At 40.2% G+C, this 19,659-nt stretch overlaps 2 protein-coding genes and 1 long non-coding RNA gene across 4 annotated transcripts in view; 2 read left to right on the top strand and 1 right to left on the bottom strand.

Moving 5' to 3' along the window:
• BCO1 (beta-carotene oxygenase 1) overlaps positions 1 to 11,946 on the top strand; it is a 46,419-nt gene extending 34,473 nt beyond the window's left edge. For both annotated transcript variants that reach the window (XM_080552472.1, XM_080552473.1), the window contains 8 exons: positions 1,425 to 1,572; positions 2,437 to 2,584; positions 3,666 to 3,886; positions 4,733 to 4,990; positions 6,111 to 6,213; positions 6,838 to 6,932; positions 9,057 to 9,168; positions 9,859 to 11,946. In XM_080552472.1, coding sequence (XP_080408598.1) covers positions 1,425 to 1,572; positions 2,437 to 2,584; positions 3,666 to 3,886; positions 4,733 to 4,990; positions 6,111 to 6,213; positions 6,838 to 6,932; positions 9,057 to 9,168; positions 9,859 to 10,031 — 1,258 coding nt within the window. In that variant the 3' untranslated portion in view covers positions 10,032 to 11,946. The remainder of the gene's footprint in view (positions 1 to 1,424; positions 1,573 to 2,436; positions 2,585 to 3,665; positions 3,887 to 4,732; positions 4,991 to 6,110; positions 6,214 to 6,837; positions 6,933 to 9,056; positions 9,169 to 9,858) is intronic.
• LOC308176571 lies at positions 11,057 to 14,178 on the bottom strand. The gene is made up of 2 exons (XR_013938391.1): positions 13,883 to 14,178; positions 11,057 to 13,446 (listed from the first exon to the last, which is right to left on the bottom strand). It is a non-coding gene; the product is annotated as an uncharacterized lncRNA (long non-coding RNA).
• Positions 14,179 to 14,363: 185 nt separating this feature from the next.
• The window catches only part of GAN (gigaxonin), a 39,920-nt gene continuing 34,624 nt past the window's right edge, over positions 14,364 to 19,659 (top strand). Inside the window, exon 1 of the mRNA XM_080552471.1 lies at positions 14,364 to 14,682. Coding sequence (XP_080408597.1) covers positions 14,516 to 14,682 — 167 coding nt within the window. The 5' untranslated portion in view covers positions 14,364 to 14,515. The remainder of the gene's footprint in view (positions 14,683 to 19,659) is intronic.

Below are 19,659 nucleotides of genomic sequence, written 5' to 3'. Positions count from 1 at the left end.
ACAGATGTCTTTCTGTTTACCCTTGACGCATATATACAAACATGAAATCTGTTTTGTAAATTTACAATTACCAACTACTGACGAGGCCAGGAGATACATCCAGTAACATACGCTCTATGGGTTAGTTTAAGGCAAATATTCTCAATCCACTTCATCAGTAATATTGTCTGTTTTATTCACTACTGCAAGTAGATTTCATTGTAGTTTTGAAAAAACAAGTATTTTCCAGGTGTTTCATGGAATTTTATTATATTGATATTCTGTAAGGGGAGAAGCAGCAAGAAAAGGAAAAGATGAAGAGATGGGGAAAGTATTAATTCAAAATTTATTCTGCAAAAAGATGAAAATCATCCATGACTGAAATAAATAAATAAATAAATAAAGCTGTATTAAAGGCCATTTCTGCGCCCCCTGCCCCCTAAAAGAAAGTGAAGAAATTTTTCAGTTGTTTCTTGAGTCACAGGCAGTGCTTTGAAGTACTGCGCCCAAAGACCTGAGCTAACCTTATGTTCAAAATCACAGCCGCTTGGGGTCATTGCAGTAGCTACTTTCATAGTGTTAGAAAGGATGACAGGCTATTTATGAGCCTGTAAAATTGCCTTTGCATGTTCCCTGGCAAATGCAAGTAGTTCATCCATCTTTTATTCCTGGCTGAACTACATCTAATGACCTCAAATTACATGCTTGGTAAGACCATAAACATGGATAGTTATTGCAAAATAACTATAACTTTGATACGTTGTGAGTTGTTGCTCTGATAAAAGATGCTTTTTTTCTTTTTTCCGCAGTAATAGGATAACACTGGCATTTTAAGTCTATAAGGGATAGGAGCAACTTTGTCTTGGTTTCAAATGAGTATGATAAAATCCTACACTAGTAAGAACTGTCACAGAAGATGTGAAATCAGATCTGCTTTAAAATCATAATTGTGATAAGGAATAATACTGAAAACAAAAATACACCATCAATGAGTATATAAATCAATTTATTTTATGAGGGCACACCCTGAAAAACCTAATAACTTTTAGGTAGAAACTGTTAGGCCAAATTCTCATGAGGTATGCACAGGAGAGCTTGTAATTAGCCCATCCTGATACAACAGTGGCTATCTCACAGCTGTTGGCAGGACTGGACCTGAACGTCCATTTGTGCATGGAAAAACAGTTTCATACATACATGTCCTTAATCCTCCCCCAGGCTAAGGGTGTTGAAGAACTTCATCTCCTCTGCCTTTCACGCTGTCCACTAAGGCAGTGGAAAAGCTGCCAGAAGAGGACACAGCAGGGGAGAGACAGACCCAGCTCCATTACCCTGCTACTGTGCACAGCCCACACTGCGCAGGGTGACTTCTGCTTCGTATGGGGTAAAATCAACTGCAGCTGCAGCTTATCTAATGAACCAATATGAAACTTTCCTCTCTGCAGGGCATTCTCATACTTGTCTCACACCATTCCCGAGTTCACAGACAACTGCCTGATCAACATTATGAAATCTGGGGATGATTATTATGCTACCAGTGAGACTAACTTCATCAGAAAAATTAATCCACAGACTCTGGAGACTCTAGAGAAGGTATTAAATGGCTGTGTGTCATTCTGGTTCCTTCTAATGAATACAGTTTCAGGCTGATTTATAGGAATCAGTACACAAAGCTGGAAAGATACTTTTCTCTTTCTACTATTTCCTTACTAGCACAGAATACTTTTTTTGAAATTCTGGTAAAGTGAAACGATGAAGATACCAGTTCATTTAAGAACTCAGGAGCTCAAAAATAAATCACAGGCAGTTTAGGGAAAAGCTGGGCTTTGTGCAGTTTCACAATTGTATGCAATTGCAGGCAAAATACCACATATCGTGCTTATGATGTGATTATTTTGGATGATTGCCATTATTATGTATCTGTAGTTAATCAAGTGATTTACATAATTAACAATTCAGTAGGTCATTTATATATGATTACTTTTCAAATACCTTATGCAAGATATTATTAAAAGCAAATCTTGACATATTGAAATATGCATTGAGTTTTCCTATCATGCATTACAGTTTAAGTACAATTCCCAAGCTTTAAATTGAATAGAAATCTTTTTCTCCAGAAAACTGCTAGATTCGTAGTGCTATTAAATAAACTGCTTTCAGGATGAAATGGGCATCTGTGGAGTAGCTTCTTTAGCCAATCCTCCTGTTGTCTTATGTGGCTGCAAGGAAGAGATGAATGCAATTCAGATTTTGTACCTTGTTTTAGCCTTGAATTAGGAAATCATTTGAGTACTTGCATAAGTCATTTGACTGAAGTGTTGAAATTTCAAGGCATTTGGGTGGCATCAGTAGAAGGCTTTAATCAGTGTTGAAAGGCTGGTGGATTTGGGGTGTTAGCTATGATTAATTTAAATATTCCTATGCAGTTCTAAAATCTCCTGTTGTATCATTTGCCAGGTTGACTACAACAAATACGTAGCTGTAAATGTGGCAACTTCTCATCCACACTATGACAGTGCTGGAAATATTCTCAACATGGGTACTTCAATTGTTGATAAAGGGAAAACAAAATACGTTTTATTTAAGATTCCTTCCTCTGTGCCAGGTAAGATCTGGCTTTTGTCAGTATTTTTTAGAAACTTGTTAGCAGTTTCTTTTCTTCTGAGGTCAAAGGGAGATGGTACAGCTCTTCCACAAACATACAATGCTTATTTTCTTAATTTTAATGTAGTGTGAACTTAGTGTTAACTGCTTAGCCTGTCTGAGTATATGCTATTACAAAGGTTCATCTTGAATACTATATAAACAGGATGTTTCAGTGTGAAGATCTTTGCTTTTAGAGTTTGCTTTTAGGAGAATTCTACTTTGATTATCACTAGATATTCACTAGAGTGAACTAATTCTTCTACAAGAATTTCCATACCTTGTGTTGTGATGTGTAGAGGGGGTGTGAACAGAAAAAAATTTGTGTGTCAGGCAGTGTTCTACAGTTTGAAGTAGTAAAATTCAATTTTCTTGATAAATGAAAATGCTCTTAAAATACTTATACAGTGATTATAGGGAAGCATAATACCAAATAGTACCTAATATGGAGTTATTTCCTCTCTAACCTGGCCTACAGTAGGGTTTGCTGAAATATCATCCTTTGTTCACAGAGCAAATCACTTGCTCTTTTTCCTTCAAGACAATGCTTGGTTTAAAACCAGCTGCTAATGTGATGTCTGTCCTCATGTGTGCACAACCAAGAGACTTTCCGTAGTTGAAAGATGTTTGTTATTCCTAGCTGTGGCTCAAACAAAGTCACTATAGATCGAACAGGAACATCTCCGTAAAAGTAAGTTCAAAACCATGGGGGCATTTGAAACCCCATGTAAAGTTGCTGATTTAATTGAACAGCTTTATCCTTCTGGAACTTCTGAAAATGTTTATCAGTGGAGTCAAATACTGAGACAAGAGGTCTCTGTCTGAATGGATCTGGCATTGTGGTACTACTGTGCTGCTTCACTCAAATGCAGCCTTCTATGTTAATTCTGCAGAAGGAAACAAGCCATTTTCTAAACATGAAAATGCAAATAAAACTGAGAGGAACCTATTCTTATCTACTCCTTATGTGGGAAAAATCCAAGCACAAGATTGAATTAGAATTTATTGTAAATGTAATCTTATTTTTTATCATTTATGTTCAGAAACAGAAAAGAAGAAATCTTGTTTTAAACACCTGGAAGTGGTATGCTCCATCCCTTCTCGCTCGCTGCTTCAACCAAGCTACTACCATAGCTTTGGAATCACAGAGAACTATATTGTGTTCGTAGAGCAGCCATTCAAACTGGATATAGTCAAAATGGCAACTGCTTACATCCGAGGTGTGAACTGGGCTTCCTGCCTTGCCTTCCATAAGGACGATAAGGTATTTTTTCTAATGCTGAGCAATGGAGTCAGCCAGGCCAGTAATCTCTTCCACACTGTTCTGTCTTTCATCTGGTTCATTGATTTAAGTAATAACCCTTTTTTCTTCATCAACTGACTTTCATGTTTCATATTTTTTATTAGAAGTTGCATTTTTTAATATTTTCTCCCATCTCCAAAGTTTCACAAATAAATACTGATGCTGAAGTGCTTGAGAAAGAGGATAGTTGGGCATTGTTAGAAATAATATGTGCCAGAAGAGAAAATCAAAACTGCACTAGCATCCCAAACATAGAATTGCTCCTGCTCCAAGCAGAACACTGTATAGTGTGGATGAAGCCTGCTCTAGATCCATTGCATCACATAGGAGAGCCAGACTGGTGGAGAAACCTGAATTCATTGTGGCAACTGAGGGGGAAAAAAAGTGTTTTCTGAAGATCTTATTTCCACATTTTGTGTCCATGAACAAGTGGTGCATGCTGGGGTCGAGTGCACCAGCAAAGAATAGTACAAACTCTGGACTAAGACAAAGTAATTTAAATGAAAAATGGGCCAGGGGATTTTCCAGGTTCACTGGAAAACTTCTATCCTCAGCCTGGTCCAAACAGTAATTTGCAACAGTGAAATGAGTTTAGAGCACTTGTGCACTCATTTTACTCCTACTTTTTTTTGGTCTTTAGGCTGGAAGTTCTTGCCTTCTGGCAGCAAATCTGGAATTCTTAACATGCTTCAGTAGAGACAGAAGGTGCTTTAGAATGTAGATGGTTACTTGTTGAAAAACAATTTCCTAAATAACTGTTTGTTGATCATTCATTAATGGTTTTAAATAATGTTTGCTGCCTTTCAGACATGGTTTCACTTTGTAGACAGGAAGACTAAAAAAGATGTATCCACCAAGTTTTATACGGATGCTCTGGTGCTTTATCACCATGTAAATGCTTATGAAGAGGATGGCCACGTTATTTTTGATGTTATTGCCTACACAGACAATAGCTTATATGACATGTTTTACTTAAAAAAACTGACTAAAGACTTTGAAGAGAACAACAAGCTTACCTCCAGACCAACCTGCAAGCGATTTGTTGTTCCTCTGCAGTATGACAAGGTAGGAAGAAAATGGTTTTTTAACTTGCTCTTTGATCAGTAATTTAAAATTTATCAACTAGAAAAATGGGTGAATTATTAGTTGCCAGCCCTTTTGTGCAAAATTCTGATTCTTTAAAAATAACATATTCACAAAGTGTGCAGGAGTTTTGTTTTGCGTATGTACTGTGAGAAATGGCAAGGAGCAGTTGGACATACAGTTATGTGGATCTAGGTTCTGATGCCTTTCTTTATGGAGAAAAGGGCTTTTGAGCATATATAATTTCCTTACCTGTGCAACTATTTGTAACATGCTATCAAATATGAGCAGATATATCAACCTGGCTGTTGGTTAGAAAGGCATGCATGAGGTTTTGCACAATCTGTTTCTTCCACTTTACTGGAAGCCTATATACAATATATTCACATTCTCCACTGTTGCAATAGTTTTATTAAAATTAGAAGATTTAATTTAAGTTTGAGTTTACCAGAAAGAAGAATGATCTTATCTTTCAATTTAATTTAAAACATAATTTTACATCATTGCTTGCAGGGAAGATTTTATACTGCCCAGCAACTTGGGCAAGTTTCTGCTTGATACATTTAGAATGGATAATACTTTTGCTTTTACATCCTAGAATCTTGCTTTATTTCATGTCTCAAAAACAGTTATGTAGCAATAGCAAAAGATGTGCTGGATCGTGCCAACTATCCTACCTACCCTGCAATCTTAAGAATTCAGCAATAGTGTTAAAAACAAGAATGGATCACGCTTATTTTTGCACTCGATTAATAGCAGATGCAAAAAAAACTAACCTTTGGTGACTTTTAGTGGGAATTCCTACCAAATTCGCAATCTACGTAATCTATTTATTGTGTTTCTGGAACATAACCATGTGTATCTAAACCTTTCTAAATGCTCAGTGTAATTCAAAATGGTTACATGATGATATATTAAGATTTTTAATGAAAAGGTCAGAATCTAATGTTACAGGATAAATGCCATTATGAAGGAGCTTATTGAAGCTGTAATATTTGTTTAACCCCCTAATTGTCTATATTAATATCAAACCTGATGAAAGGTCTAAATTAGAAGCATATTCATAGAAACACATTACGTTTTCAGCATATGTCTCTTTCAGGATGCAGAAGTAGGTTCTAATTTAGTCACACTTCCAACTTCCGCAACTGCTGTAAAAGAGAAAGATGGCAGCATATATTGCCAACCTGAAATATTATGTGAAGGTGAGGCATATCCATTATACAAATACTTTCTCTTACACACTTACACATAGGTGCATTCTAATAGTGCCTAACAGCTCCTTCTAATAATGCCTAACAGTTGTTGGAGGGTCCCAAGTCTGATCTTACAGTTACTAATATGGCTTACAAATCTACCTGTTATGAGGAGTAAAATTGGTCTGTTATAAGCAGTAACTTCAGTTATGTATTTTATGAAGTTTACCTTTGAAAGTGGATTTTTAAACTTGAGCGTGTGTGTATGTGTGTTAACAGGAATATACAAAAAGTATATATTTACTTAAAGTGAAAGTCATTTCTTTGAATGGTAGCCTCTAATTATGTCTCAGATGTTCACATCGGATTGATGTATTTACGAAAAAAAAAAAAAAAAGAAACAACACTCATAATTTCCAATACAATGAATCCCTAAGAATGAAAAATTGTCATTCTTGAACCAACAACCCTGGCTTTTTAGAAGTTCAGACATATAAAATATATGCAATACCAGTTTTAAATACTGTCAGAATTTTTCATAGGGTAACATTTCCTGAAAATTGGCACATGTAAATGTACATTTGAAATATGTTTCTTCTCTTGTTCCTAAGTCTTGGCCTTTGTTATACCTAGGGATAGAACTGCCTCAAATCAACTATGGATATAATGGCAAAAAATACAAATACGTCTATGCAACAGAAGTCCAGTGGAGTCCAGTTCCTACAAAGGTATCATTAACATGTACAAAGTCAGGAAATGTATTTATGGAACACAAATCAAATTTAAGCAGTTATTAGTAAACCATGGTTTATTAGTCTGGCCCAAAATATAGCCTCATCTGCTTTCATGCATGCAAATTGAAAGTGTGTGGTTCTGAGGCCAGGGCTGAAACTGTTAACCTTGGTTTTCCAGACAGCAAAACCCTTTTTCAACATCAAGTTAAAGCTTCTAAGTGACAACACTGCAGTTGTGTACTATGTTTGTAAACTTCAACACTTGAGAGCAGGGAAATGAAAAGTTGGACATCGTTAGCGTACTTGTATGATTAAAACAGCCTCCCTGAGCCAAACTGTGGGAACAATAAAGAGCAAACACTTTCTTATGGGTATGACTTGAGATTGCATTCAACAGTGAATTGGTTTCTGTCAAAACTTTTCCCATTGGTGAGTCATTCACAGTTGGAAAATATGGAATGCCTAAATTCTCCTACGGGTAAGCTCATGTAGTACCATTTCCCTTATGAAGTATTAATAAACTCAGGCTTCCTCGTCCAGCTTTTTATTGCCACCGAGTCTTCTGAACACTACAGTTACTGAGACCCTCACTTTTCTGCTAAATTAGGTTGAACTTCTGTAACGTACCAAAAGCTACAAAGAGAGTAAGAGAAAGGAAGAAGAGTACTAGGCAGACACACATCTGTAATAAATATTTTTTCCCCTTAGGAAACCTAAAAAAAAAAAAAAAGAACTTGTTGTAATAATATCAAATATTTCAGAAAGCTTTACCTTTTGCTAGAGAACTAGTTGAGTGTTAGAGGATAGTAAATGCATTCTTTGTGTACACGATACCAGCCTTTCAGGAGACAGCCTAGAAAACAAATAGATTAAGATGCAAAGTACTACTAGCTGAAGGCAAGAGTATTGTACAGTCAAACTCACTCTTTATAATTACTGTTCTGAGAGCAAATTGAGATTGCTGTGGGTTCTTCTATATAATTATCACAACTGATTACAAAATAAAGCTGGATTTCTGCATGATGCAAGAAAACTTATTGCAGCACATCTGACAGTAGCTCAAGCAAATATGCAAGTTTGTGATTTCCAGTGCAGATAATCCCTGCTTGTCAAATATAAACAGCAATATAAAGTGCTGTTAGAAGATTTTTTTTCACATCAGTTAGTCTTTAACGAATGCAGTCACAGCAACAACCACGTATGATCCTTCTATAAAGTCTGTAAGCAAAACTGCTGTCACCTTGGATAGAAGATTCTTCCTCCAGTGCCTGAATATTTCATTTTTGTGTGAAGTTATTTTTCTGACTAAACATCAAAAGGGAAAAGAAGAAAACTGTATCTGGATGGGTAGAGAAAAGCCCTTAATAGAACTGAGGTGAGAATGTCACGTGTCCCCACTGGAAGCTGGTTTCGTCAGGCACACGACCCATTAATGAGATAAAATCTGCACGCTGTTCCTTCAGTTAGTACCAGTATCTGTGTGGCATTCTTGCCCATTGGTTTAACCTTTACATCACTTCTAGTAGCCTTTGTTCTGGCATATATACCCTAGTTAACAATAGAAGGTCTTGATAAATATTGATAAATATTTATAAATATTATTTATTTAATATTGATAAATATCACAACAAAAGGAAAATAGTACACAGGATTAGAAATTGGAAGGTTTAAATCCTGTTTCCTGCTTTACAACAGAACTGCAGTAATTTGGGGCAAGTCATTTGCATGTTCGGTGCCATGTACTCTTCCTCTGTATAGTGAGAGTATTATTTACCCATGATGCAGGGTAAATAGATCTTATGACCTATTTGTGTTTGTAAAACACTTAAAGCCCATATGCAATTGTAATCTAATGAAATGGTATCTGTGTCTCTTGACACAGCTGAAGTAAAATAGTCTTTGTGAAATTAAAAGATCATTTTATGCTTATGCAGCCACTAAACACGACTCCAAAGTTTAACATTTTCCAAGCGTTTCCGTTTTGTGATGCCACATGCCTCGTTGCTCCTTAACTCTTAGCGTTGCTTCTCCATGCCTGCAGTCTGTTCACGACGTACCTTTGGAATAAACCATTGTCTGGGTCACTGACATTTTTCTTTTCTGTCCACAACGATTCAGATTGCAAAACTGAATGTCCAAACAAAGGAAATGCTCCACTGGAGAGCTGACCACTGCTGGCCATCTGAGCCCATTTTTGTTCCCAGCCCTGATGCAAGAGAAGAGGATGATGGTAAAATTGTAACAACATTCTGAAAGTTGGATTTACATGAGTTTTGTATTAAATCTTAAAAGTTTCATTGTTGTCAGTCATAACAAGAAAGCTAGGCTGATGCTTCCACAGATAGATTAAAATTGGTACCACCCATTTTGCTCCTGCAGACAAAAGAAAATGAAAAACAAGCAATAGTGCAAAATCAGCTTGCATAAAGTCCCAGTCTGCCCATAAACAATGAAATTAATGCTTAGGACTGTCCAGAAAGCCAACTGGAACTGGATTTATCATTAGGAGAAGCTGAAGCAGTGGGAAGTCATTGTTACAAGATGAGAACACGAAGTGGCACTGCAAGTATCCCTGTAATCTCGATCCAGTTGTGTTCTGAGGCGATTCCGTGCAAAGGCAAATGATAAATAGCTGAAAGGATGTGTCCCAAGTTTCACTGCTCAGCTGCCCAACAAGATTGTCAAGGACATAATTCAGTGTTTGTTTGCGTCATAATGAACTGCAGGCAGAGCAGGAAAAAGCACAGAAGAGAACCATTCATTAGTCCTTTAGCTCTCTCAGTCAGACTTCTTCATGTCGTAAGCACCTTCAGTTTGTGTTCTCGGATTCTTAGGAAACAACACTGATTTCCTGACAGTGTTATCTTTTCTGCTTGGTGTAATTAGTATGTGCTTCTAATTCTCCATTTGTATGTCACAGGTGTTGTTTTGACCTGTGTTGTGACATCTGATCCAAAGGAGGCACCCTTCCTACTCATCTTGGATGCTAAAACATTCAAAGAACTGGGCCGAGCCAGAGTAAACGTAGAAATGCATCTGGACCTGCATGGAATGTTTATACCAGAGAAAGTTTTGAAGACTGAGACTGAGTAAAATGTTCTTTATCCTATTCCACAGACTGAGACAACCTTCTAATGTGGAATAATATCCCTTTTGTCGTTCAGGAGCAACCATATTATGGCAAGAAATGATTAAATACGATCTCTTAAATAACTATATATAATCCCTTTTAAGAGATAGCAATGATTTTTATTAGAAATAATGATATGCACAACTGGCATATAACTAGTCCAAAAGAAGAATGATCAGTCTTTAAAAAGTGCTAATGTTGTGGGGAAAGGAATAGGAGAAAAAGGTAGTTTTATTTAAGTAGAATACAGCTTTCTGAGCAAATGAAGTACAGTATTTTTAATGTGATATAGGGAATAACTAACGTATGTCTACAGCTCATGAAATTTTCATGGATAGTTTCAAGACTGTAGCTCATGACGAAAGTTGTCTTCTGCTAGAAAACCTCACATTAAACTATCTGCTGTGATACTATTACATTAATTCATGGCAATGCATTTTCTTGGTGCTTGATTTCTTAAACTCCACTGTAACCAAAGTTAAGTATTACATTCAGGTGCTACAACTTTCTAATTTAGAACTGAAAAAAAAAAAACTGCTTTGCTAATAATTCCTTGGTGTATTTTTCCTTTTTATGATGACGAAACCAAGTAACTTGAATATTTTATGTAGCATTCATTTATACTTCAGTGTTATTCAATGTTATAAGCAGTTTGTATTCAAATCGTGTTTCCTTGAGAATATCTGACATGACATTTCATGTAATTCGATGATTACATTGTCTAAAAGATAAACAGAAATGTAATATTTATTAATATTGCTAATAATCTGTTACTAATAGTATGTGTATGAATGTGAGCAGTGTATTTCTGGCAGAACTCAGATATACATACTCACTAATTTGTTTAGGTAAAAGTGTATTTACTGATTAAAAGTGTACCTTTACTGATGGAGAAAACTAGGTATACATCCATCTGTTTTAGCTGTGCATGTGGTCTGTATGTGTCACCAAACTACTTGGGTATCTCTTTCTTTTGTGTACCTATTCTCAGTGTCCCTGCTACTCACTGTGTTTTACAGGTAGGAAGCAGAATGAAATCAGTGTTATTTTCTATCTCCCCATCACATGAGCACCTGGGCTTTGGTGACTTGTTCGTGATTATGTAAGATATTTACAGCAGAGCAGCAATTGAACTAACATCACCCGCAGTTCTTGCTTGCTCTGTACCAACTCCCTTTGCCAATGTCTTTACAGTACATATAGAATATACAACCTAATTTTAATGTGAAAAACGTCACTGTGGTCAGATCTAGAGTGTACGTAAGCACTTTGGGGTATTCAAAGGTTTACAAATTCCAGAAAATGGAAATAAACACCTCAGTGAGATGCGTCTGCAAAAACAGTCACCTTCAGTGTTTTCAAGGCATATTGCCACTACTGTTTAAGAGAATTTTATAATCTAAATAAGAAATTGAATTCCATTTTTGTAAGTAACACAGAAGCAGTATTGAAATGGCAAACTGCCTTTGGATGTTGGGAAAATACCACTTAAGGGTTGTCAGCTGTGATGCTGTTTCTTTTATTCTGCATATGTTCGTATTTCACTAGCCTCCACAAATATTTCTGGAATTATAAGGTGGCCATAAAGAAAAAGTCTAACCATTATTAGAGACCTCCTTTGTCTGTCTCTAGAATTTCATCTGAGAATTCATAGAGTTAAGCTTTCAGATGATCATGAGTTCTCCTGAATACAGGAGTTACTTGATTTCTGGGGAGCTAATTCATACTAGCCGAGAAGATACGATAGGGGATATCCATCATAAAACCAAAGCAGATGGGTTATCTTTAGTGTAAGAAAGCAAATGTGTTATTTATATTCATGTAGAAATACGGCAGAAAATAAACTGTACAAACTTGTCTTGGATATGATTTTTTAAACAGTGTGCCATACTCACTTGGTCAACATTACACAGGATTTGATTAATGTCAAGTTTGTAGTCAACCTGAAAACAAAAAGAGTGATATAAATTTGGATTTGCCGGTCTCAGTATTTGATCCAGATCCTCCTACATATGGATCCAGACAATATGGATCAGACCATATAGCTAATCACAAATTTCTTTGAGACTGTTTTTAGGAGTTGGAATAGTAATGAAACATTTAGCATGAGTACAGTAATATACAGTATCATTTCTAGGCTGACAATAGCAAGGGGGAATGCATACGTGCTTTGCCAAGCGGCTGCAAGGCTTGTGGTTTTTTTGTTGTGGTAACGTGGCACATGGTAATAAGTCTGTCATTTGGTTTGCTCCCCTGACATCCTTTACTGTGAATGAAATCTTGAGAAACAAAAAGGTTCGATTCTTCTTTTGCACCAATTAAGTCAAAAATCAGCCCAGTAAAAATAGTGGAGTTAGTGTAATGGCATAAAAAGAACCTACACTCAGTGATTGCATATAAAAATAGTAAGGATAGATCACTCTATTAAAGGAAAAAAACAGTTGAGCGAAAGAATCAGGTTATCAGTATACACACATAGTTACTTGAAAGATGTTACAAATAGCCCTCTAGTTGGTAGGAGTGGTTTGGTGTTGTTGTTGTGTTTTTTTGTTTTGTTTTTTAATCAGTGAGCTTCATTAAATGGAACAAATAACAAAACATAATAATTAATTTGTTCTCTGGAAGTGGACATTATCTGTTACACCTTGCCCATTGCCCCACATACACAGCAGGAGGAAGCAGAAGCACTGTTTACTAGGACAAGTTAAAAACCAGAAATACAACTATGTTTTCCTACATAATAGTCTGTGCAGGAGGCACAGAGACAAACCAGTGTTTTTCTTTTTAAATAACCAGGCCACTCAATGGCAGCTTTCACAATAATTTAAACCACTGCTCCCTTGGGTATGCAATTACCAAAGTATTAATAACAACAAGCAAAACACATCTTTCACCAGCAGCACAGGATGCAGTGCTCTCTGCTTTCAATACTCTCCAAGAGATCCGGGAATGTGCCTTCCTCTGCATCGCTTCCACGTTTCTGCATTCCGCTGTACTTACTCAGAATAAGGACATTTGACAGTCTGGATAATTATACCCAAGCCAGAAGAAGTGGCCTTCTAATATTTTAAGATAGGTATGTAGTATTAAAAACTAAGTGATGCAAAGGTGCTGGCGTTTCTCACAGATTTTTTAATGCCATCACAAAGGATGTGAAACGCATTCTCTGCTGCTTCTAAAATTCCTGTTGAAAGCTGCCCAACAAAGCATGAGCATGGTACTCTTCTCCGGGACCCCTCTCCAGTCAGAAAGCACTCCGGCAAGGGCTGAACGGCAAACGCTGGCTCAAAGGTTCGCAGTCTTCATAAGGAAGCGCTTGGTGCAGAGTTTTGACTTCGCAGGGTCTACATGTGCAGATGTCCTGGCTGAAATCTCCATCTGGAGAACAAAATAGCGTTGTGTCTAGCTCTGAGAGGACAATGGTGCCTTTGTAGAGCCATTCATTTCTCTTTCCTACGGGGACATTTCCAGATACCTTTACTCTAATTTTTCCGGCGTAGAAATGACTTGGAGATGGTATCGAGCTGATTTAGAATGAACTATAAAATAAAACGTTAAGTTGTCCCCACTTCAAAAACGTGTATTTTTAAATACCATGCTTGACGTCACAGAAACTGCCTCAAAGTAATGCAAGTAGTAAAAAGCATGCAGCCCACCCCAGCTGTACCAGGGCAGGCCCTCAGAAAACGCATTTCTCCCCAAAAGCGGAGCCCCAGGAGTGACTGCAGTGGGGTGCTTCCCAGCCTGAGAAACCCGAATTTTATTTACCCATCGGAGCGGGGGGGGGCCATGGCGAACTTCTGTTTGCCCCCACCTGGCAGCACCGACTGATCCAGAACATCACAGCTTTTACAGCACGTTCGCTCGGTGCAAATCGAGTTTCACTACTTAAGTTTTGGATGCTGTTAAAGAAAGAAAAAAAAAAGCAGCAGACAGAATCAAGTTATCTCCTAATGTGCAATTAAGCCCGTTAAATACACGGCCTAAAACCTCGTGAAGAATCCTTCTGACGAAAATCTTTGCCCGAAAGGGGCACGTTGCCAGCTGCAGCTCGAGTGGCACTCTGTAAACGAATCTCACCTCAATTAATTCTCATTTTCTTACTTTTTCTTATGCTAATACGCCTCATTATCACCTCCAGCTCGTGAAAAGGAAAAAAAAAAAAAAAGTGATTTTTTTTTAAGTGCTTTTAATCACGTTTGAACTCCGACAGAATAATTTTTAAAGAAATGACGGTGGGCTCAGGGGAACGGACCCCCCCTGAGGTGCTGAGGGGGGACCCGGGCGGCGCTGAGGGCCGGGGCCGGGCCGCGGCAGCTCCCGCCCCGTCAGGGCGGCGCGGGGAGATGATGTCAGGGCGGGCGGGCCGCCATGGTGCCCGGGCGCTGAGGGTGGCGGCACGGCCCGGTCCGGCTCGGCACGGCACGGCTCGACCCGACCCGGCACCATGTCGGGGCCGAGCGCCGTGTCGGATCCCCAGCACCCTGCTCGGTTACTGCGGGCCCTCAGCTCGTTCCGCGAGGAGAGCCGCTTCTGCGACGCGCACCTGGTGCTGGAGGGCGAGGAGATCCCGGTGCAGAAGAACATCCTGGCGGCCGCCAGCCCCTACATCAGGTACGGCACGGCTCGGCTCGGCACGGCGCTGCCAGGCCGGGCAGGGCGGCCCCAGCAGCCATGGGGGCCCCGGGCAGGGCGCTGAACCAGCGAAAAACGCCCCAAAAAGCAGCCGGGCTCGAGAGGAGGTGGAACAGGGGGAACTGCGGGGCTCCTCTGTGCGTCCTGCCGTCTGCAGGCAGCAGAGGTGTTTAATATCACCCGAAATAGGTGCGGGTCTTCCGGTACTCCATAAAAGCTGGGTTATCGCCAGCCTTCAGGAGGCTCTCCCCGGTGAGAGGACGTTCCTGCCAGCTGCAGCCTGCTGCCAAGTCCTGCCAGAACCTGCGGGTGCTGGGCGGGCTGGGGCCGGGGAGGCTGTGCAGCTTCCCCCCCTCAGATTTCGTGCTTTTGTATGCTTTTAGGCAATGTGATGGCCGTTATAAAAGGGCCTCAGTGTCCTCAGGTATAAACTGCAAATAAATGGAAGGTAAAGTTGGTGGTTAACTTTTATAAAGGATGTTGAGCCTGGACAGAGCTGAAGGAACAGCGCTTCCCACCTATAGCGACGAGCTGGCAGGGCTCAGAAATAAAACAGCATCAAATTCACAGAGAAGGAAGATTTCCAAGAAACACACCAAGGAGTTTGCATACTCATAATTGGTTTTTTCCAGCGCTGCTCTCGAGAAGCAATTGTGGAAGGCTGTGTTGAGAGGCAAATCAAAGGCATGACATAAGCATGAGCAGTTGACTCAATACTCATCAAATGCCTGAATCTTTTTTAGGCTGTTGTTCATCACATTTGAGATGACCCAATGCCACATCCAAAATTAAGGCTTGGGAGGCTTGCTTTAGATGGAAAGAGGCCACGGTCTTGGAAAAATTGTTCTACTGTAACAGCAGTACAGATATACATGAAACATGCAAATTTTTTACTGCAAAAAAGACTGCGTAGGTAAAAGGTACCATTCTGCAGGAAAGTACCTTTTCACAGATTTTCGTCTTCATGTATTGCATTTTGTTGTTTGTCTCTGAAAAACGTGCTGGGAAACACGAGTTAGGTGTGTGTGAGGAGTCAGAGACTCAGACCTGACTGCATTAACGACAACAAAACTTGTAGTCATTAGAGTTGCGGCTTTTTTTTTTTTTTTTTATAACTCAAAATTGTTCAGATTCAAATCTCATGAAGGAACTCATTAACTATGTGTGAAAGTAGGTTACATGCATTAATATATGATTTCGTGGAGGTTTTTATTTTTTTTTAAGCTTACTCATCTCTTGTCCTTGGGCTTGCAAGATACAAAGAACCAAAAATACTTGTGCCTAATTCTTCTGCAGCACATAAAGAAACGTGTTTGTCTTACCTACCTTTGCAGAGCCTAATTTCCACCTGTGCTGCCTCTCTTTTCATCACTTCAGCATCTCTTTCATGTTCCAGCTGGTCTTCACATTGGCTAGAATCGGTCGGGTAGGTTGCCAGTGTTGGAGCATTGTGGTTCCAGCTAAAATTAACGTTTCAGTGGCTCTAGAGATAAAATGCATCTTTACGGTACCTAGTTTCTGCAAGTCCCATATATTTTAAGTGTGTTTTTTTTTTTTTAATAAAATGATTGATTTATGTTTCTATATAAAGAGACTCAGGAATTTTATGCCATGGTATTTTAAGGTTAGATGATTCCAAAGCATGCTCTGGTACCAGAGCCTGTTAAAGTCTCCAAATGTCGATTGATTTGAGTTGCTTTCATTTGAGAAATTCCAATATAAAGCTCAGAAAATCCAGTAACTAATTTCAGAAGTAAAATTTGGAAGAAAAATGAGTGGATATGTCGAACTTAGCAGCGAAGCACTGTAATTATTGGTTGGCGTTGCATTTTCTGTATCTGGCTATGTCATTATGTGTTGTGGCTGTGGGCAAGTTGGTGGGCAGGTTCAGAAGTTGTGTATGGTTTGCATGAACGCTTCATTTAGGGCGTGAGCAGGAAAATAAGTAGGCATGGACATTGTGAGGGGGTGGCTGGGTGTGAGCGGAGCCTGAGTATGCTGAAGGATTTGTGTAGCCGCGGAGAGAGGAGCATTGCCTGGCTTGGGCTTTGCATGGAGGTTGTTTGGCTGAGCGTTACGAGTAGGGCACTTGTAAATTGCAGTGGTGTGGCGTCCCTCCAGTTATTTGGCAACTGGGCTGTCCGCGCGGTCAACGGCGGCAGCTGCAGTGGGAAGAGGAAGAAAGATGCACAGATGTTTTACCAGTGCTGTCCTTCTCGTCCATGCCCTAGCTCCTGTGAGTGCAGGGATAAAGTGCCAGACTCAATGAGTTTTCAGTGTCTGGGACCAGTAAGGCTTCTAATTCTTGTGGTAGCTTAAGGTCTTGCCTCAGCTGCTTAATGCCAAGTCGCTTGTAGTTCTCTTAGGGGCAGCGAGGTCCTGGGTGGTTGTATGAATTCCTACAGAATTGCCTTATATGTGCAGGTTTCTTTCAGCCTTTAGTGTGCTCCTGGAGCAAATCCTGGCATTTATTAAAGAAAATAACGAGAGAAAAAAAAAAAAGAAAAGTCTTCCTGCGTATCTCTAACATCTTGTGGTATGTTCCTGAGCCTGAGAAAATGAGGATTCCTAATGAAGAGACTGCCATAGGACAAAGCGTGGTTTGGCTCGGAGATACTGCTCTGCATCCCAGAGAAGTTAAATTCGAGCCAGGTTAGCTCTTGATTTTCTCTGCTGTAACTACCCAGCAACAACTCTGCACTTCATTGTTTGTTTTTTTTTAACAGTTTTTGTCCTGGCAGGAGCTGTAACATAGCTACAGCTGTATTGCGCAAGACACTCTACTTCGGTTTAATTTGTTTAGTTTGTGACCCTAGTGTAAATTACACTGGCATAAGAGTGCTTTTGACAGAATAAACTATGCTCACACCAGTGGCGTAAGTTGTAGCATATATCCACAAACCTTTTATAGGATAGGTTAGGTCCAAGTATTCCTGGTATCCCCAGCGGTAGCAGCAGATGTTCTCATCCAAGCAGCTCTGTCACTGTCTGGCATGAGCAGTTCGTGGCCGGCTGAAACTTGCAGCTCTCGGTATGTTGCTGGCTTGCCGTCTGCTTGCCCGTGCATCGGGGCGCAGTGAGAACTGCGTTAGCAGAGGGCATCGGGACCCGAGTTCCTGGGTAGGCTTTGCGCTGTCACGAAGCGGTGGTTCTCCTGTCTCAATTAAACGCTATATTTAAAATTGTTTTTTTGTCGTTGTAGTTACCTCAGCAAGTTTCGTCTTTGGTTTTCACACATCTGCGTGAACAGATTGCAGATGGGTGCACGTACGCTGTACTGTTCCTCGAGGCTTTTCTGACTTAATAACGGAGCAGTAACTATATTTTCATCTTTTTCCAGACAAGCATCGCATAGCCAAACCAAAATAAAAAATGTAAGATCGAGTACACGTTACTTTCCATTTGCTTATAAATGCTTGCTGTGGATTGATACTGACCAGAAATAACATGACAGCGTTTCCATCTTCTTACCTGCGCCGTTCAACCTGCTGAAGCAGGCCTTGCGAGACCCTTCTCCGACCCCAAGCCGTAACCTGCCAGCGCTGAGACAGCTTTCAGCGGAGAAGTGCCGCGACCTGTCCTCCGTCACCCAGCGCCTGCGCTGCTTCTACTGGGAGTAGCGAAGTCTGCGGGCAGGCAGCCTGCTCAGGGTGCTTCGTGCACAGGCGTGTCTGCGCAGGAGAGGCTGAGGTGGCAGCTTTTGGTACCGGCGTCGCAGAACCGTGCGAGGTGGAGGCCAGCGTGTGCCAGTTGCTCCTGCTGCGCATTTCCTGCTGCCTGTTTGGTTTTAATGGACATTCTTGGGGACCTTTCGTAGTGCTTTAAAACTCTTTCAGTTTGGGGCTAATGCAAATGACTGCTGAGGCTGGGAAGTACTTTGGGTATCAGGAGCCCCTTCTCTCAAGTGCTGGTTCAGCTGAATTGCTCTGTGCTTGTTCCAAGTTTTCAGGTATCCGCCTGACCCTTCTGTCAGTCTGGTGCTACAGGCAGCGGTGTGAAGCCATGCCATAGGCGTTCTTACAAGAGGTTGGTTTCTGTCGCTTTCCTGGGGACTTTAGAGGCTGCCCTGACAGTTTGAACTCTTACAGGAAGGTAGGAAGAAATGGTGCCAGGTTTTCCTCCCAAACTTTTAAAGCTGTTTTTCAGATCAGGCAACACTTCTTTCCCAGTGACACTAAAACATCCCCTGTGATGCTTTAGCGGTACCTGAGTTGTAAGTCTCCAAGACTCTGAGAAGCAATAAATCAGAATCGCAACCATGTCCAGAAACTTCCTGTCTGGCACAGCTCAGAAGTGCCAAAATGTGCATTTTGTTTGGACAGGTAGTTGGGGGCAACAGTGATAAAGGTATGTGAGGAGATTATGCTGTGAAAAGGATTTTGAGAAGTGCTATGCCAGGCTTGAGTGGGGAGTTGTTAATTACCTTCCTGCTCCAACAAGCCCCTAAAGATGGCCTAGAGGGAGGAAGCAGTAAGGCTCTTACTAGCTGAAAACAGGCAGACAATACAGCTGGGCTGCTGCTGCACGTCAGGCAGAGGGAGAACAGGAAATCGGAGCACGCTGTTTACAAAGGAGCCTTGAGATGACGCTTCTTGGTCTTCGTGTTTGGAGACGCGCGGTTCCTGTATGTGCACAGTTTGAGGGGCGATTTGAAGGAGGTGGGGCAGGTTGCTTTTGCACCCATGTTAACTTCTGCCAAGCAAGACAATTTTGTTGTTAAAAGGGCTTTTTTATTAACCATTTTTCTGGTGTCTTTTAAATCATATTCTGTGGTTGGGACAGGGCTGTTCTGCTCATGTGCTGGAAGGAAAATCTGGAGCTGAGTGTGGACACATCTTCCTTTGTGTTCCGTTTGCATTGGTCTCAGCTACAACTACAGAAGGAACGTTTTCCTTGTGTGGACTGACAAATGTGGAAAGTAACTGATGGTCTTAAGGAGTTTGTTTCTTTGCTCTG

This window comes from Anser brachyrhynchus, assembly GCF_964034855.1.
Source record: "Anser brachyrhynchus genome assembly, chromosome: 12".
NCBI classification, from domain to species: domain Eukaryota; kingdom Metazoa; phylum Chordata; class Aves; order Anseriformes; family Anatidae; genus Anser; species Anser brachyrhynchus.
This window is presented reverse-complemented; position numbering and strand designations above follow the sequence as displayed.